The 18,915-nt window shown below is 28.8% G+C and overlaps 1 protein-coding gene across 3 annotated transcripts; it reads left to right on the top strand.

Annotated features, from left to right (window-relative positions):
* LOC103494399 (RNA-binding protein P-like) lies at positions 1-7,166 on the top strand. 3 transcript variants are annotated; one of them, XM_008455543.3, is made up of 2 exons: positions 1-1,348; positions 4,907-5,255. In XM_008455543.3, the coding sequence occupies exons 1-2, from the start codon at positions 135-137 to the stop codon at positions 4,917-4,919; spliced, it is 1,227 nt and encodes a 408-aa protein (XP_008453765.2). In that variant the 5' UTR covers positions 1-134; the 3' UTR covers positions 4,920-5,255. The 3 variants fall into 3 exon arrangements, with proteins under 3 accessions (XP_008453765.2, XP_008453766.2, XP_008453768.2); XM_008455544.3 differs by having other exon boundaries at positions 30-1,348; positions 4,944-5,255; XM_008455546.3 differs by lacking the exon at positions 4,907-5,255 and adding an exon at positions 6,930-7,166 and having other exon boundaries at positions 49-1,348.
* Positions 7,167-18,915: the final 11,749 nt, after the last annotated feature.

Below are 18,915 nucleotides of genomic sequence, written 5' to 3'. Positions count from 1 at the left end.
TTTGTCAAAAGAAAGAAAAAAAATATTAATATTCTAATTTGCTTTAGACTCGGGGGAGTCCGCCGAATCCTTTGTTTCTTCTTCTTCTTCTTCTTCCCCTCTTCTTTTGAAGCCGCCGGCTCAGTAGCTCTCCAATGGAGGGAACCAACAAAACCGCCAAAAGAAAGCTGGTCAAGAAATCTGAAAACAAGGTCGATAAGAAACTCAAGAAAGAGCTTGAAGATAACGTTCAGTCTCAACCATTCGACGACGTCTCCGACTCCGATTTCGACGATCTCCCCAAACTCCTCGAACCCTTCTCCAAGACCCAATTAATTGAGCTCATTTGCACCACCGCTCTCAAAGACCCAAATCTTCAAGCCCAAATTCGAGCTGCTGCAGACCGCGATGTTACTCACCGCAAGATATTCGTCCATGGCCTCGGTTGGGACACCACCCGAGAAACCCTAACTTCGGTTTTTGAATCTTTTGGTGAAATTGAAGATTGCAATGTGGTTATGGACAGAAACACAGGGAAGGCTAAGGGATATGGGTTTGTTTTGTTCAAATCCCGGCAAGGTGCGATTAAGGCGTTGAAGGAACCTAGGAAGAAGATCAATAACCGTATGACTTCGTGTCAATTGGCTTCTGTGGGTTCAGTGCCGCCCCCGCAAAGCCAGGAGGTTGGGCCGCGGAAGATTTATGTGGCTAATGTGCACCATAATGTCGATGCTGAGAGGCTTAGGGCGTTCTTTGCGAAGTTTGGAGAGTTAGAGATGGGTCCGATTGGGTTCGATCCCGAGACAGGGAAATCGAGGGGTTATGCCATTTTTATTTATAGAACGAATGAAGGTGCGAGGAAGGCTCTTGAGGAACCACACAAAGTGTTTGAAGGGAATAAATTGCACTGCCAGAGGGCGTCTGAGGGGAAGAACAAGAATCAAAATTCAACACAGGCCGCGCAAAGCTTAGGGCAGAATCAGACGCCGGTTATGGCAGCAATGGCCGCAGCTCCAAATTTGCAATTGTTTGCTCAACATCCGGGCCTTAATCCGGTGTATGGTGGATATGTGAGTCCAGCTTTGGGAGGTGGTATGTTGAACCAGGGAGTAGTTCCCATGAGTCAAGTGGGTCTGGTTGGTAGTTCAGTTGGGGCTGGGATTGGCTTGAGTGGTTACAGTGGGGGGTCGTATGGCTTAAGTCAATTAAGTGCTGGTGGTTCGTCATTGCTAGGCACTTATGGGTCTGGTTCGTCATCGTTGAAGGGGTTGCCGCACCTTTACTCGAGCACAATGCTTGGTAAGACGGTTTCTGAATCGGGTCAGGCGGCTGCTGGTGGGTCTCTCGGTGGATACACGTCACACTTGTGGTATGAGATGTTTCATATTCTTTTTATTTACTGCACTTTAAAGCGTACCATTTATATATTTCAACTTTTCATTCAGTGCATAGCATTTATTACAGTGATAGGTAGTATGTAGATTATTGATGGATACTGTTAAGAACTTAAGACTTCCATCAACAAAAGCCTGCGTGTATAATTTTTTATTTAGATGATTGGTATCTGAAATACGTAGGGTGGCCAATGGCCATTAGGTGGTAATTCTGAGAATTTGTAGATTATTGCGATCCTCTTATTCATGAAGTGGTAATCAAATCCGTTCAAAATAAATAAATAACTAATGTGGTAATCAAACTACTTTAGAAATGGTTAAAAGTGCTCTTCTTAAAAGGTAGTCATGACCTCTGGCCAAGGCAGCTTTATTTAATACTTCGCACATATTATCTATGTTTATGTTTATGATGTCGGGTGGAGTTTTCAAAATACTTGGAAAGGAATTGGTAGGGACTTCTTTGAAAAGAGTTGGGTAAAGGAGTTTTATGAATTTTGTTTAGTGAACTAGAGGAGGATGGCTTGTTGCTCTGGATGCAAGAGGTTTTAGGAGAGAGAATGTTTACAGGGTGCTGGTAGATGCGGCTCCCGCTATAGTAAAAGCTTAGGCTTAACAGCTAGCAAGCCTATCAATTTGAGAAAAAAGACATTGTAACTGATTTATTGGAAGACCAAAATTTCTGCTTGATTGACTAAAACCCATCCAAATGGATTGCCAAGCTTACAAGAACGGAATCAAATTGACCAAATAAACCTAATTTGTTATACTTATACGTAACAAATTTTGGTTATTAAATTGTATCTGCCAATAAGGTCTTCTAATGAGTTACCTTGTTCTTGAGATCTGTGTCAATGCATGTACCCCTATCTTGAGGGAGAACAATTCTTAGTAGCCCAAAGTTATTTTTAACGAACATGGGAGCCAGGATTTGGGATGTTAAGTAGTAAATACCGCTCTTAATAGGACCTTGAATGCTCATTGGGCTTCCCATTACTATAGGCAGTCCGGTGGTTTGGGAGATACATCCTCCTATAAGATATACGAGGGAGATGTTTGATGTAGTATGAATACCTTTTTATGTGCATCAAGCACCTCCAATATTATTGAAAAGAATACCATCAACAGTTGCCGGAATTTTGAGAAATAGCTCGGCTTGCCTTTATTTTGTTGATTGCCCAACAATGTCTATTGTCTATTGTGTGCACAAGGGAGTCCCCTGTCTTAGGGAAATAGGCAATAATTATATTAGTTTCCTTTCCACCAAAGTAAAAAAAAAAAAAAAGATTACCTAGGCAAAACTTAACGGCTAATTGTAATAAAATAAATATAAGATAATAACAATATAATTCTGTAACAACCTACGTCAAGCTGAGAGATAGGTCTTTTGGTGCCATTGTTGGGTAGTAAGGGATTTAGAACGCCTAAGAAGGTGTCATTGCTTAAGTTGGCTCAAGGCATGGTCAGGGACAACTACCAAAGTGGATCTCAAGGTAGTGGAGGGTAGGTATGGCTGCAATGTGCATGGTTGAATTTGAGACTTCTATAGCTATGGTGATTCTGGACACTTCACTGTAGAGCATACACTGTGTCTATTGATCTCGTAAATTAGTGATTGCGTTTTATTTGTTTCCGTCCATTATCTCAGTTTTGATCTAATGGGTCTTTGAGCGGGGTCTGTCAGGTGTTCTGATACAGGGATATAATGGGTTTTTGAGCTGGGTCTGTTAGGGATGGATATATCTGTCATCCTTAGGAGGAGATGATTATTGGGACAGGAACAAAAGAAAATTCAAGATAGGAAAATGTATTGGAAGGATGTTCAAAGGGGACTCACCTTAATGCCTCTCCCTTGTATTTCTTTATTTTCTTCTAATAAATTTTTCAGTCTTGTTCCTCCCTCACTCTTTTTAAGAAACAATTGGAGCTCTTTTTCGAAGTGTTGTTTTGAGTCTTTTGATTGCTCTTTTTCAGTTGGATTGACCTTATTTGTCCTTTCCTTCTTTTTTTACCCTAATTGTACACACTCACAGCTAGAAGCAAACCTCCAAATGCCAACCGATTCCTTATTAATCCTTTTAAAATGGGATTTTTGATAATAAACTTTGAAGTGTTTGTCAAAAATTAAAATCAACTTATTTTCAATTTTATTCGTCACCAAATATTGCAAGTTTTAGGAAAAAAGAACACTTATAGCCATCTAAATCACCAGAGGGCTTTGATGACTATTTAGTTTTTGAAAATTGTGTTTGTTTTCTCACTACGTCTTTACTATTGTTTTCATCTCAATAGGGTTAGTATCTTGTAACTAGAATAAATATTAGAATTTTAGGTTTGTAAAAAAGCTACCGTTGGAGCCCTGGGAAGTTGCAAATTAAAGCTCCTCCCCTCCATCTCAATTTTGAATAATACACCCAGAGGTATTTCTTTGAAATCAGATTCTCCAAGATTAGATTCATCACTTATATTTTATATATATTTGTATTCTATGGCAGATTTCAAAAACAAAAAACAATTTTTTTAAAACTACGGCCTTGTTTGATTTCCTGTTTTTGGTTTTTGATTTTTAGGTTTTTAAAAATAGGTGTGTTTGATAACTAATTCACTTTTTTGTTTTTAAAACAAGAAATTTGTTTCTAAATTAGGAAAGAAAACTGAAAATGAAAAAAAGAAGGCTTTTGTTTTTAAATCAGTCCCCTAATATATATGGTTTTTGTTTTTAATAAACAAAAATTTAAAAAACGGAAAAAACAAAAACCATAAACTGAAATGGTAACCGAACAAATAAATCAATGGGTGGGAGTAGTGTTTACAAATTTAATTCTCAAAAACCAAAAACAAAATGGTTATCAAATGGGCCCAACACATCCAAACACTCAATAGCTATCCTCAAGCTTAAAGGATCTTTACCCTAATTGCTCCACCATGCAAACTCGAAAGAAACCTATCCCTTGTTTCCCTTGTGTTCTTAGATCTTCTTCTCGCCTAATTTGATTTTTATGATGATTTCATTTATTTCCCAATAGAATTTGCCTTGTCTTCCAATGATTTGAAAAGTGATATCACGTTGAAATTGTGTTTTTCTTTTGACTTGACCAGAAAACACTTCATCAAAATTTTATTTATGGATTATTATGTTTCCGGATGGTCACAAATACTTGAATTTATCCCATCGGATGGTGCTTGTCTTTTAATTTTGAGCCAATTTGGTTCAGTCTTTTTATTGCTGAGTTAGTCACTTCCCCATCCTTTTCAATTATTAATTTGGATTTTTGGCACGTTTCACTGAATTTGTACTTTCTTTTTTTATAATCGTTCTTTTGCTATGCTTTTTCTGATTAGAACGGTTTGGGGAACAAGTTGATTTTGTTGTATTTCAGTCAATAATAATAATGCGGATGTGCTTTTGGTTTTTGGTCTTTTACTTTTATTTTTATTATTTTATTTTTCTTTTTTTTCTTTCTTTGATTTCTTGTTTCATTTTTCTTATTTGAATCTTCAACTTCATCGTTTTGATGGGAGTATTCATTTGACAGGCCAGATTATTAGTTTGCGTTGTCTTATTTCTTTTAGATGCTTGGGAATCCATATTTGCGTTTGAGGTGCTGCTGAACTTGTGGATGAATGATCCTGTACTTTTGGGAAGTTTATGTTAAGAGCTTCATTTGGGCTAATTTGGCTTTGATACCTTTTCCAACAAACCCTTTTCGTTTCCTCTTACCGTGTTTCCTTTTCTTTTTCTTTTTTCCTTTTCTTTTTTTCCCTTCCTTTTCTTCTTTCCTCCCCTCTCGTTTTAGTTTTATGTAGTAAGGACCTGCTGATTGGCACCAGCCTTGTGTTTTATACTTCACTTTTGTCAATATTATCATTTTTAATCTTTTTAAAGTTTCGTATATATATATATATATATATTTTTTTATAATTACTATTTTTTTTGTGATGTCTTTTTCGTCGGGTAATTTTAATCTTTGGCTTGTTAGTTATAGCCTTCATGACTAATTAAAAATAAACAGAGGCCCTCTTTGGAAGTGATAAGAGTTAATTGAAGTCTCTTATTGGAGGCTGCGAAGGATCATTCAGTTCCTTTTAAGACATTGGTTGAATATTTAGGACTAACCAAACTTCTCAGCTGAGTCCAGTGCTTAAAATATTTAGAAGGGTGATGATAAGATGTTATTTTGTACTATTGTTCTGCTAATTTTCTACCCTGCGAATATATAATATTCTTCTGGGCTCCAAGTTCAGAATTTGCAGTGGAAGAAGTTTTGTTATGCAGGTTTCTCTTCCTTTTCTTTGGTAGCGGTTCATCGCCTTCATCCTCATCAGTCCTTCGTTTTGGTAAAATTTTTGCCTCGACCCCAAATCTTCTTCCCTGCATGTTGCCTCCATTGTCATGGTCTTAACCACCCAGTTCTAGAACCTTTCTTTGAATCAATTCTTACGCGAGTTGACTCTAGAAATAAAGTATAGACCTGACCCACAGCATTAGATTCTTTCAATTGGCTTGGAGATATGATTTCCCAAGTTCTTTGAGTTGGTAACTCTGAAGGTTGTACAGAAGGAAGGCTGATGATGGACAGAGGAGAATGAGGAAACTTGGATATCATTATATTGGCGTCATTCTAATATAACACAAGGTAAGCTATGACATGTGTGCATACGTACGTATATATATATATATATATATATATATATGTCAGTATGTGTGTATATAGATGTTTATATACTTGCATTGATGAAGTTAAGCTTCAGTTGATGCCTGATGTTTGTTGTTTCCTATGGTTCTTGAATATTCAAATTCTTTTTGTTTTTTACAGATAATTTTAATGAAATTCGTACTAACTAATCACACACAGTTTTCTAAAAGAAAGAAAAAAAGAAAAAGGAAGAAGTAAGAAGTGCTTCCTTGATTTTGATAAATTTGGTCCTTAGATTTAGAAAAATGTTACACATTTAGACTTTTAAGTTTTGAGATTAATTTCAAATTTACACTTGATATTTTAGTATTGTTTCAATTTGATCCTGGACTAACCTCGATTATTTTATTTTTTAATTTTTTACTACATTTTAAACCTTGTTTATTTTAAATATTAATTTTTCACTTTTAATCATTAGTATTGGAGTCTATTAATTATTTAGAAATAATTATGAAGTAAAATTTATCATCTATTATTCAAGTCTGAAACTCAATTAACAGGCAAAAATCAGTGAAAAATTGAGGTTCTAAAGTGTGAATCAAACTTAGAGACTAAAAGAAAAGGTATTTCCTCCTTATTTAGAAAATGTAAAGGTATGATTTAAAAAACTATAGGGTAAAAAATAAGGAATGAATTTGCAATTATTTCAAATGGGGAAACCAATAAAAATCCACACAATATTTGGTATTAAGCAAGAGTAAATTAATTCATTTCCATGAAGAAAAACAGAATAGATTCATATCTCCTAAATCCCAGAATTTATATTGCAAGTATTGTTAATGATTTAAAATTAGTAAAGTTTATGGATTCAATATCTATATAAATTGTGATTTTGATCTATCATTCTGGGCTTACTGTCGAGGCGGACTACACATTTGGGCCCTAAGGGAGGCCCAACGAATCAAGCAAACGTGCCGAAGAAGAAGGGTGGCTGAGAATGGAACGACGTGTCGGAAAGCATATTCTTTGAGAATCCTCTTTTAGAAGAATATATTTTTCTGTGCCTAAAGGAATTCGTATAGAATTGATGTAATATTACATATTAATATATTTTTCTACTTTTATGAAAAAAGAAATGTAGATGACGTCTATTCCCAAATTAGTGGTGGTTATAGTGATTTTTTTTTTTTTTTTGTTAGGAATATAAATAATAAGAAGGATGTTGACTAAATAGATGATGAATGAAGTATATCACACGAATATCAAGATTCTATAAAATTTACCTTCTCAAAATAGAAAAGAAAAATCTATAAAATTTACTTTCTATAGATAAATGTATAAATCTGAGGAAATAATTTTTATTGGTTTGCTAAAAGGAATTTAATAGAAAATATAATCTCTAACCTTAAATTACAAGTTAACAAAAAGTATCCGAAAGTTATTAAAAAGAAAAATTATGTTTAGCATCTCTATTGAAGAGAAATTTTCATAAATATAACAAAAATATTTTCTTCTTGCGATTTTTTCAATCTTTCTTTCCTTTCTCTTCTTTTTTTCTTTGGTCGCAATTTATTTCCATCAACTTTCTTCTTTTTGTCGTTTAGATTTGAGTAACTAAATATGATTTTTTTCTATCATTTTTTTCTTTTTCTGTTTTTTTACTGTAACTTCTTTTCATTGTCTTTCTTCTTTTTCTTTTCTTTTTATTCGCGGTGATTTTTTCCATCATATTCTTCTTTTTATGTTTTTTAGATTAATATAACAAAATCTAAAAGATCGTGTATAAATAATCTTGAAAAAAAATCAGTTAGATTGAAGTAGCCAAATATATTGTGTAAAAAAATAAATGATCGTGTACAAAAAGAATAAAAAAAAATCGTTGAGCCAAATCTAAACAATTGTGTACCAAAATTTTTTTGAAAAAATTTGTCTAGACAAATCTAAACGATCGTGTACAAAACAATAACCAAATCTAAATGATCGTGTACTAAACAATAGCCAAAATCTAAATGATCGTGTACCAAACATACTACATGCCTTATTGATGGGACATTTTTGGTATTTTTCATTGTAGGCTTGTGGGCTTTTTTTCGTTTTCGAAATTGTTCTATACGGTCTAAATATTTTGCCGTTTTGTCATATTTTTTAAAATATCCCTTTTATTTTATATTTAATTGATTTGTGACTTTACCACATTTTTTAATTTTCACAAATATATTCTAAATAAAATTGGAAGACAACAAGATTATTTTTTGGTCTAATGTGTATATTCTTATTTCTTAAAGTTTGTAAAAGGTGGAATGTCACTGGCTTGTTTAACAAACAAAGATATATAAATTTCTCTTAATATGTAAATTTCTCTTAAGAGGTTCCTCCACAATAATAAGAAGAATATCTAAAATAACAAGAATACAACAACACAATTATACATTAGAAATATGATTCATTATCAATGAGAAATGGAAACTTTGTTAATCATAAATTGACTCAAAAGTTTAAGTTAATTAATAGGTTTTGTATCAAACTTGAATATGGATTAAACTCTTGATCATTGATAGACAACTTAGCTTCAAAGTAAGCATTCCACATTTCTTGTACATAGTCTCTTAATTTTTTGTAACCCGTAGTCATTGGAACCTGTGACATAATAATTGCCCTCATGACATGATTAGGGTTTATAACTTGGTCTCAACTCCATTATTATTGAGCTTTTAACTTTCATATTGTGATTGTTTATTTCCTTAACAGGATTACTCAATTAATGGTAGGGTGTGGAATGAAAAGTGTTATGCATGAATTGGGATCAAGAGGAAGCTTTGAGATTAAGTTATGATCACTTCCCAATACCCTTTTGCGTTTAATATGAACACTTTTCTTTTAGTTATCATTTCATTGTGTTCTTGACATTTCTTTAAGCAAGTGGAATGTTTTGTTTAATTTTTATAATTAGTTTTATTTTTAGTACGTTTGTGAATACTTATATATTAAGAGTGAATTAGAGTGTGCTATGTTTTTCTAAGAATAAATATATGTAGGAAATACAAAGCACGTTTTTTGGATAATTCATTCAGAAAAGCTTTTTTGATCTTTCACTTAATTAAGGAAAAGAAACTATAGAGAATGTTGGAAGGGATATATAATCTAGGCCTTCGATGACGAAAGGATATTTTTAACTTTATTGCAAGCCCTATTACAAATAGAAAACATTGACACATGCTCTCGAGAGGCGAAAAAAGAATATCATTGTATAATCCAAACCTCCAAACATTGTAAACTATATTAATGATATTCAAAGTCTTGGATAAATATAATAAATGAACTCCAAAGAATTCTTACTCAACCTCCAAACATTGTAAACACTCTAAATAAGTGTCTTTGGTGTTTCTCAAGCCTTTCACCGTTAGAAACATTCAAGACAAGCACGAATAACCTATCCAAGTTGTTGGAAAATGAGTCTATCATGATGAATCTAAATAAGTCAACTTTTTGTGAAAACATTCTTTCATCTAAATTAATTAAAAAAAAAAAAACATTTTCTAGGTCAACAAACCATCTTCATATGTTCATAATAATGATACGATATTGTCTACTTTAAATATACACATTTATAATTTTACTTTTAGTTTCATCCAAAAATATCTCGTATTAATAGAGACAGTTGTCTTCACTTATACCTCAATTATTATTCCCTCACACTTAACTGAGGTAGAATTTTGATCGTATTTTCAACCATATTTAATTAAATGAAATATTGTAAAAGGATTTTTTTTTAAAGGAAAAAAAAAAAACAAATAAGGGTGGAAATGAGATGTGATGCCAAATAGTGTCCCAATGGGGAATGGGTCTTTCTCACAATATATATATTTATATAAATCAACTTTTAATTTTCCATTATATATTGGAATTTTGAAAATTGACCAATGCACCAAATCGGAACCCAATTACTTTCCTTAAATGGAATTCAATATTTTCCTCTCAAATCCGAATACTTTGCCGACCAACGCAACGAATTTTTCTTTTAAACACAAAATACACATTTACACAAAACTTCCCCTTCACCTCTCACCATTTTAATTATTTCCCCTACAAAACCAATATTATATTCTATACCCTTTTAATCATCATAATTTACATCATAATTAATCCCCAAATCAAACTATAATTTCATCACCTTTAACTAATTCTATCATTTCAATTAACTAATTCATTAAAAAGATTTTCGATTAGCCATGAGTTGTAATTGACTGATATCATATCTTTTTCTTTTTCTAAGTAAAAACTACTCTTACTAAGTGAAAAATCAAAAGTTTTATAATGCCTACCTTATATTTTATTAGTTTTTTTTTCTTCTTCTCATCTTTTGATTGGTCTTTTATATCATTGGAGAACACATGAATCACATGAACAACAACCAATCTTTATCAAAATTTAATATGGGTTTATTATTTTTTATACGAAGAATAGGTACTCGTTGCATGGATTCTACGTACCCTATATCGTTTTTCTTAAAATATAGGACAAATAATAATGAAAGGTAAGTATAGGCAACTATATATATATACACATGACCTCATCTTTTGATGTGCAAATGCACTTTAGTATCTATAGAAGAGATTTGGGAATTAAGTATAAGCCTACAAAATTCGAAGTTTGCACAACGTTTGGAAATATAATTCATATGAATATTATCCGTAACATTTTTTAATAGAGTTTATTTTCTTTTATATATACGAAGAAGATTTCTAATACAAAGTGTTGCATATGCACTCGAGCTTCATTTACAACGATTTTAAGTTAACAATTTTTAGTTGTATTAAAATTGAAGCTAACACAAATGAATTAATTGTAATCAAAGTGTCGATTAATGTAACTATACTTTTAAACTACCTTCACTTGCTCGAACAAATAGTTAAATTTATAAATATTTAAATGTATTCTAAATTTTATGTCGTAGAAAACAAATACAAGAAACGAATAAATTTTATATTATTGAAATTTAGAAATTCAAAATTAAACATAAACACACACATAAATAATATTGAAAAAAATATTAACTTTTCAATGGCTAAAAATCTAAGAAATTAATTAAGATAATGTATAAAAGAATGATTAAGTGTTGAAATAACAAAATTAAATACACCTCATGAATTCTTAAGCCTACATATACAAATTTCGTAATCAAATAAATCTTCGTCTAGTTAATCGATTTTTATCTAATAACATTTCATTTTTATCAATTTCTTCGTAAGTATATTCTTCACCAATTTCCAAATTTTCCCAACCATCTCTTGGTCTCGAATTTTCTCTTTATTTTTTTCCATCTAAAAGATGATTTTTCTATCATCTCAGTAAACTTCCTTTTTTTCTCTTTATAATATGAAATATAATTAAAAATTATAAACTTATCTCAAAATTGTAATTAAAAAAAGGCAATAAAACATATCAATGACCATAAACTTAATCTCTTTAATAATATATCAAAAACTAAAGCCAAAGATTGAACAAACAATACATGTGACAAAAGAACTCGCAATTACTTCAATAATAGTATGATATTTTCACAAAATTTCTTCTACACATTAGGATTATAGAATAAACGTAAAACATAAATAATTATGTGAATAAACACTAAAATTAAATGAATTTTATTGATCTAGTTGTTGAAAATAATTATGAAAGAAAGCACACAACGATACATAAGGATAAATAAATCTTTGTATAAAGAAGCAACAAAGTTGGATGACAAAAATGAAAGAGGGTCAAGGAATTTAGATTTTTCTTGTTGAAATGTTAATTATTCAAATAAGTTATACTTGATCTGATCATTTTTCCGATCTCTACTTTAATAATTTCATGGTCAATTATCAATGGGTAGTTAGTTCAAATTAAATTAACACAAAAAAAAAAAACAATAAATCAAAAGAAATAAACAATTAAATTTTTCTTAAATTTTTTGCATGAGTTTCCATTCTAAAATATCAACTTTATGATCCCTTCAAATTCTAGCATCAAAACTATCAAGGTAACTTTGCAAAGATTGAAAGAAAAAATTGAACAATCGACCAAAAAAAAACATCCCTCATGAGTATTCTACAAACTTTCCGTCCTTTTATGTATGTCTGATGGGCTAGTAATGGTGAGAGATCTTTGTTACCTAAGAAATTGAAAAAGATTAGAGAAACTCACCCTTCACCAGTTCACCTCTCATCCCATATATTAACAATGTCCAAAATTCTTTTCCACCAAACAAAAATGAAAAAAAATAATAATAAAAAACCCTGAAACTTACAAATATCATTAATGATTTAAATTTGACCCAAAATAATACAAGTAAATATCATTCATCTCTGCACTTCAAATACCCATGAACTCAATTTTTATTTACCATTTTGAAATAACATTAGCATATCATTGATATATATATATATATATATATATGTACCGATTTGAAATAGAAATCTCAACAATCAAATGTCGTGCCATCCAACTTAAGTTGTATCCCCATTCTCAATTTCTCATATACTTCTTCCTCAATTCATTTACATTTTATTGTCCTCAAGTGTCACCTTCTATTCATGTCTCATTTTTCTCGTTCTAATATATTCCTTTTAGCAATATCAACCCTTAAACCACACATTGACATAAATATTTGTTCTAAAAATGGTCTTATCATTCTTCCAATCTTATTATCAAGAGTTGTTTCATTCCTTCCATGCTTGGATTTATATAAAGATAATCTGATCAAACCAAATTAACCATAAGCTCGGTTTACATACTTTTCAAAAATAAAAATAGAATGGACTAAACAAAGTCTAACGATCCAAACATATTTTTATATATATATAGCTTCTTTTTAATTAAACTTAATTATTTCTATACGAGAATAAAGAGTAATAATCTTATTTCTGTTGTTTTGGAAAACATAATTCATTTTTGTATGAACACTTCCAATAAAAAAAAACGAAATGAAATTGTGTTCAATAAAATTTCTAGAATAGACGATAAGTTTTTCTTTAACTTAATACCAGAAAAATAATCTAAAAATTGATTAGTTTAAAACTATCTTCAAAGAAAGATTTCTTATGTGAAGTGCTATAAATATTGAATTTCTTAAAACCTATATAGGTTTGAATTTTGCATAATAATGATCTTTAATTTTTTCTAATAAAATATCCATATACCTTTTTAAATGGCTCTCATCATTTTTTCTAAAAAAATAACAGAAATGTACTTTTCCCAAACTCAATCACTACTGTATTAGTTCGACATTATGTACTACATATTTATAAATAAAAAAATAAAAAAAGTTGAAGATTTGCAAATTACAAATTTTGATAATTATACATTCATGATTATTAATTAACATGGGGTACTTAAACATCCATTACACATTTAAATTGTGGCAAATTGTAAACAACCACAATGTAGTAGTCCAGCAACTTCAAAAGTTACAAAGAGGACAATGACAAGCTTCGTCAATTTCAATTATGTAAGACTAAGAATCATTTGGAAAAACAATTTGTTTGAAACACGTTGAAGCTCTCACTGCTACATTGTCAAAACCATTCATCATATGAAACTAACTTAATCATGAACTTCAAAATTTATATGACAAAATACTAAGTTGGTGCACATATATACCTCTCTCTCTCTCTCTCTCTTAGGTTGGTTGAGTTCAATCGGACATCCAATCTTCTCTGCAAAAGAAGTGACAATTTTATTTCTAATTTTATGAGTATTTAGTAAAAAGCAAAAGATCAAATAAGACTTTGCTTCCAAATTATATCATATGAAAAATAAATGTTCTTTTGATTTTTTATTATTTAATATTAGTTACCCAAATTCAGTTCAATTTGTGTATTATTAATAATTTATTAATTCAAAATCTTTGAATAATAAATAGGACCATAATTTTGATATCCTAACTCTGCAACCTTTTTTTTAAAAAGAAGAACAATGATGTCACCCTACAATTAAATTAATTGTCACATCTATCATTTTATATTAACAAAAAACTATATTATATCATTGATAAAAAATGAAAAAAAAAAAAAAACAACTTATACAAAGTGGTATTACAATAGTAGAGCATTAATTTCATCCATCAATTAGATTTATTTGATATGTCATGTTTCTATTGGTGAGTTTATAATTAATTCATTTGCTTTTTCAACGTTTCACTCAAAGTCTACAAAAAAATACTTAGTTATTCATACTCATACAGCTATCAGTTTCTATAATATTACTCTGACATCAACAAATATTTATGGATAAAATTACAATAATTCATAAAAGTACTCAAATTATTATTATTATTATTATTATTATTTAGATTTGTAATCTCTTATAATATTCCATAAATAAGATATTTTCTCTCTTAAGATTTGTTCCTTTTTAACTTAATGTGTATTCTTTCTTCCTTTAAAATTCAACCCATTTCTAAAGTTTGATATCAATCATTTACTCTAGATAAATTTCAGTTTGATTTTGACAAATTTTAGGATCACTCACAATAAAAAACAAACATTAATTAAGCATATAAAGCTAGCTATCTCTATTTGTCATCATGTGAATTCAGTCAAAATTTGTATAGCAATCATATCATATAAGCATCTTCTAAATAAAACAAAGGATGTAGACCAAATAGCAAACATAATTCAAAGTTTAGAATAGGATTAAACACATACATAACTGTGATTAATTATCATAATGGGGTTATCTAATAATAAACAGAATGAAATAACAACAGTAAGATTAATGAAACAATATAAAATTGAATGGTAATTTTTAAATAATTAAAGAAAAGAAAAAAAGGTATGAAAAGGTCAGATCCATTTGAAAAATTAAAAATATTAAAGTGGGAATAATAAATAATAATATTTAAAGGTTTGGGTTTCATTTTCCAATAGTCACGTCCAAGTGGCTTTTCGAAGTCTCAAAACGAGGTCTTAAGACAAACAAATCTTGCCCCCAAATGAAACATTATTTAATTAAACCACACCACCACGTCAATAATATTATCAATTTACAACTCCCGATTATGACGTGTCAAACCCTTATTGGTTGCAACACAATTCTAATTAGCTAATTCATTAACTTTTATTTATATATAATAATATATGGCTTCCTACTGTCCCAAAGGCTTTCTTTCTACCTTTTTCTTTTTTTAATTGAAAAAAATAAAATTAACTTTTTTATTCTCATTCCCATCCCTTTATATGTATGTGTATATATATATATATATATTTTGGAAACGTTACGATCTTTTTTAACAGAGAGGATGAAGATATATTCGAATCTATAATATGAAAAAGAGATTTTGGAAGGTAAGAATTTTGGCTTTTATTTTTTAAATTGTATAACTAACTCTATCCTAAATTGCTAAATCTATATATTCTTATATTACAATTTTGAATATGTTTAAAAAGTAATAAACTCTTTTGTTTTCTTTTTTTCTTTTTTGAAAAATTTGTGGCTAACTATGGATTTTTTTTATTGTAATCATTTTATTACCTAGTTAAGACATTTTTCTCCTACATTATTGGAAATATTTTATTGATTACGATTTAATATGATTAATTATGGATTAGTTTCGTGATTTAAAAAAATCTAAGGATATATATTTTCTTATATCTTTTCTAAAAAAAAAATTAGTGATTTTAATAACTTAGAACATTGGTCTATTATATAATAAGATCTATAGTGTGAGTCATCGTTCTAGCTGTATTTTTTTTTAAAAAAATCCTGAACAAAGTCATTAAATTATAAGGATAAAAGAGGGTTCTTTTACGTTTTTTAATAATCTCTTTATAGATTCAATCTCTGGAGAATCTATAACTTGATTGCATTTTTGTTTTTTTATTTTTTATTTACATTATATTGGGTGAATTCGAAGCTCTGACTTTAAAGTCGATAGTATAAATACAGTATCAATTGAACTGCTCATTTTGACCATTTTTTTATATTAATATTGAAGAAATAGTTAAAATATGTATTTTTTTTTTAAGAACGAAATAAAATAAAACTTTAACTACATCACCATGGAAATGAGAATATATCCATTAGCCAATGCTTCTTCTTCACATCAAGGGCATAATTGTATCGATCTTACTTTAATAAGTTCCGGTTTTAAATGTGTTTTACACTCTCCTTTTTCCCTTTTTTACATTTTAAATTAGTGTAGTTTGAGCTGAATTATATTATTTCTTTTAGAATATTATTCGATAGGAACAAGTATATATCATAGTGTATATATATAATAAAGAGATTTATCTTGTCGATATAAATATTAATATATTCGTTTCTTTAAAAAAATATGTTTAAATAAATAAATGTAAGATTAATGCAATAACAATAAGTAAAATTAGATACAATTAACAAACTTAAATATAAAGACTATCAATTAAATATCAAGTTATCATTCATGAACTGAATTAAATAGTTCATATATACAATCAATTAGAATCTTTCTACCTTTTAATTAATATATTTTTTCTCTTATTAAAATTTAATACTTTCATCTCAATAGTTAAATCGTATACGTTTAGTATTCTTTGTTAGAATTAAAATAAACATGACTGACTTCTTATCCTAATAAATATAAAGACTAAACTAAACTTTATCTTTAGTAATTATTTTCTTTTTCATTTTTCATTTAAATTTATAAATACATCTTTCAACTTAAAATTTTTATTTTTAGTATTATTTTTTATAATCATTTGATTTTTTTTTTTGTTTTTAATTTTTTAAAATTAGATTTATGTATATTCCTAATGACTACCACCGCCTCAAAAACTAACCGTAAATTTGAAAACTTTAAAAAATAGTTTTTGGAATTCGATAAAGTATTAAACTCTTATGTTTGAAAAATAAGCAAACTGTTATAAGAAAATGAGAGAGAAGATAAATTTAATTTTTAAAAATTAAAAAATGAAATATTTAACTAACGAGATATTTGTTATCTAACTTTTTATCGATGTTTTAAAATTTATAACCAAACTTTTTATCGATGCTTTTGTTCAAGAAATATACAAAATAGTGTAGGAATTTGAGAAGAAATAAACTTGATATTTGATTAGTATCCTAAATTTGTAGTATATTTCCTATCTAGGTTTTGACCTTATTAAGGTTCTAAAATCTTTACCATATTTATTTGCATTAAATTTTTTATTAAATATTAAAAATTGAATTGATGTAATTGATATTTACATTGTGATTTTATGAATATTATTTTATTCCTTGACTTAAATGATATTTATATCCTCAATTTTGAAATTCTATTATCATGCTTTATTATTTGCAAAATGACTAAATATATTGTATACATGTCACAAAGTGAAATATATATCTAGTAGAATTGGGAGACAAGAATTATGGTAATATAGTAATACATTATATAATAACTTTAAATTTGTAGTTATTCTAAATATATTTGAAATAAATATTATATATATTATTTGAAATAAATATGATATATATTGGAAAACAAAAATATCTTACTAAACTAATATATTAAATACAACTCACCAAATATGAAGATTTTGAATTTAAGTTAAAATTCAAGTTTTTAGAAAAAAAATTATAAAACAAAATTTAAGGACCTAATGGGAATGCAATTCTCCTCGAGCTTTGAAATTTATGAAAAAAAAAAGACTATTTTAAGACACACTACTTCCACATTTTCATATTTGTTTCTCTTCTATTTTTTAATTAATAGAAAATACTAGAAATCAAATAGAGTATTATAAGCTTTTGAATCTCAATTTTGTGTAAGATATTACGTTGTTCGTGAAAAAGATTTAGTGCATTTAAGTTATTATTATAATTTGATCTATTAAATCATACTAGTAGTAAAAAAGCTTAAAATTGATAAAATGATCGTAAAACAATACCTAATTACTAGGAATGATCGTCGATCGATCGATTTTTCGACCGAACTAACCGTGATCGGTAATAAATGATAGAACCGACATCGACCATTGATGAATAAATGTTGGTCGGTTTACCACATTAAAATATATTTTGAAAATTTTCGATTTGGAACAAGTTTCAAATTGACACCAATCAACTTCAGTTTGGTTTGGTTGTCGGCCTGCTTAATTTTTCGATTTTCATGTTCATCTTTAAGAATTACTAACTGAAAATTAAATAAATAAAATATATGAAAATAAAAGAAAAAGAAAATAGCATCATAGACAAGTTGAGAAGTGACATGGAATCTAAATTCTCATTCATGTTAATGAATCTAAGAAAGAGAAAGAGAGAAAGAAGCCATTGTAAGTGGGAAAGCACTTTAGAAACCCACTTAGAGAAGTAATAACAAAGAAGATGAAATTGGTGACATTCCATACAAACTTGAATAAGCATAGAATAAATTATAATATAATATATATATGTGTATATATATATATATTCAAAAGAAAAAAAAGAAAAAAAAAAAACCAATATGGAATCCAATCACCCAACCAAACCTACATTAAATAAATCCCAATTGCCTCCCACTTTCTTTCCTTTACTTTATATACACATACAATTCCTCCATCATGCCTAATTATTCATTTTTTTTTTCTATTTTATGCTTATCCCATCTTTTCTTTAATACATTATCCACCACTTCCCTTCGCTTCTTACTTGTTTTTGCGTGTAAAGAATCACTTCAGTTGTTCTAGATAACAATTGCAATCAATCAAAGACTAATAAAAACACTACCATCAATTTAAAACTTTATTTTTTAAAATCTTTTAAATTTTCAAGTCTTTTAAGAATCATATGATTAATAATAGTACGTACATATATATTATCGTGTAACATAACTTTTTTTATTTTTAAAGTACCACTCAAAAAGTTATATTATAGTCTATATATATATATATATATATATTGACCAAATTTTATTTTGTGGAACATTT

The sequence above is a fragment of the Cucumis melo genome, chromosome 7, assembly GCF_025177605.1.
Source record: "Cucumis melo cultivar AY chromosome 7, USDA_Cmelo_AY_1.0, whole genome shotgun sequence".
Classification (NCBI taxonomy): Eukaryota; Viridiplantae; Streptophyta; class Magnoliopsida; order Cucurbitales; family Cucurbitaceae; genus Cucumis; species Cucumis melo.
Note: the sequence above shows the minus strand (reverse complement) of the source record. Positions and strands in the feature narration are given on the sequence as shown.

What these genes read in the sequence shown, in the direction of transcription:
- LOC103494399 (XM_008455546.3), top strand. Translation starts at nt 135, where the DNA reads ATGGAGGGAACCAACAAAACCGCCAAAAGAAAGCTGGTCAAGAAATCT. An exon ending in GGATACACGTCACACTTGTG is followed by an intron (nt 1,349 to 6,929) that starts GTATGAGATGTT and finishes CTTACTGTCGAG; the next exon opens with GCGGACTACACATTTGGGCC.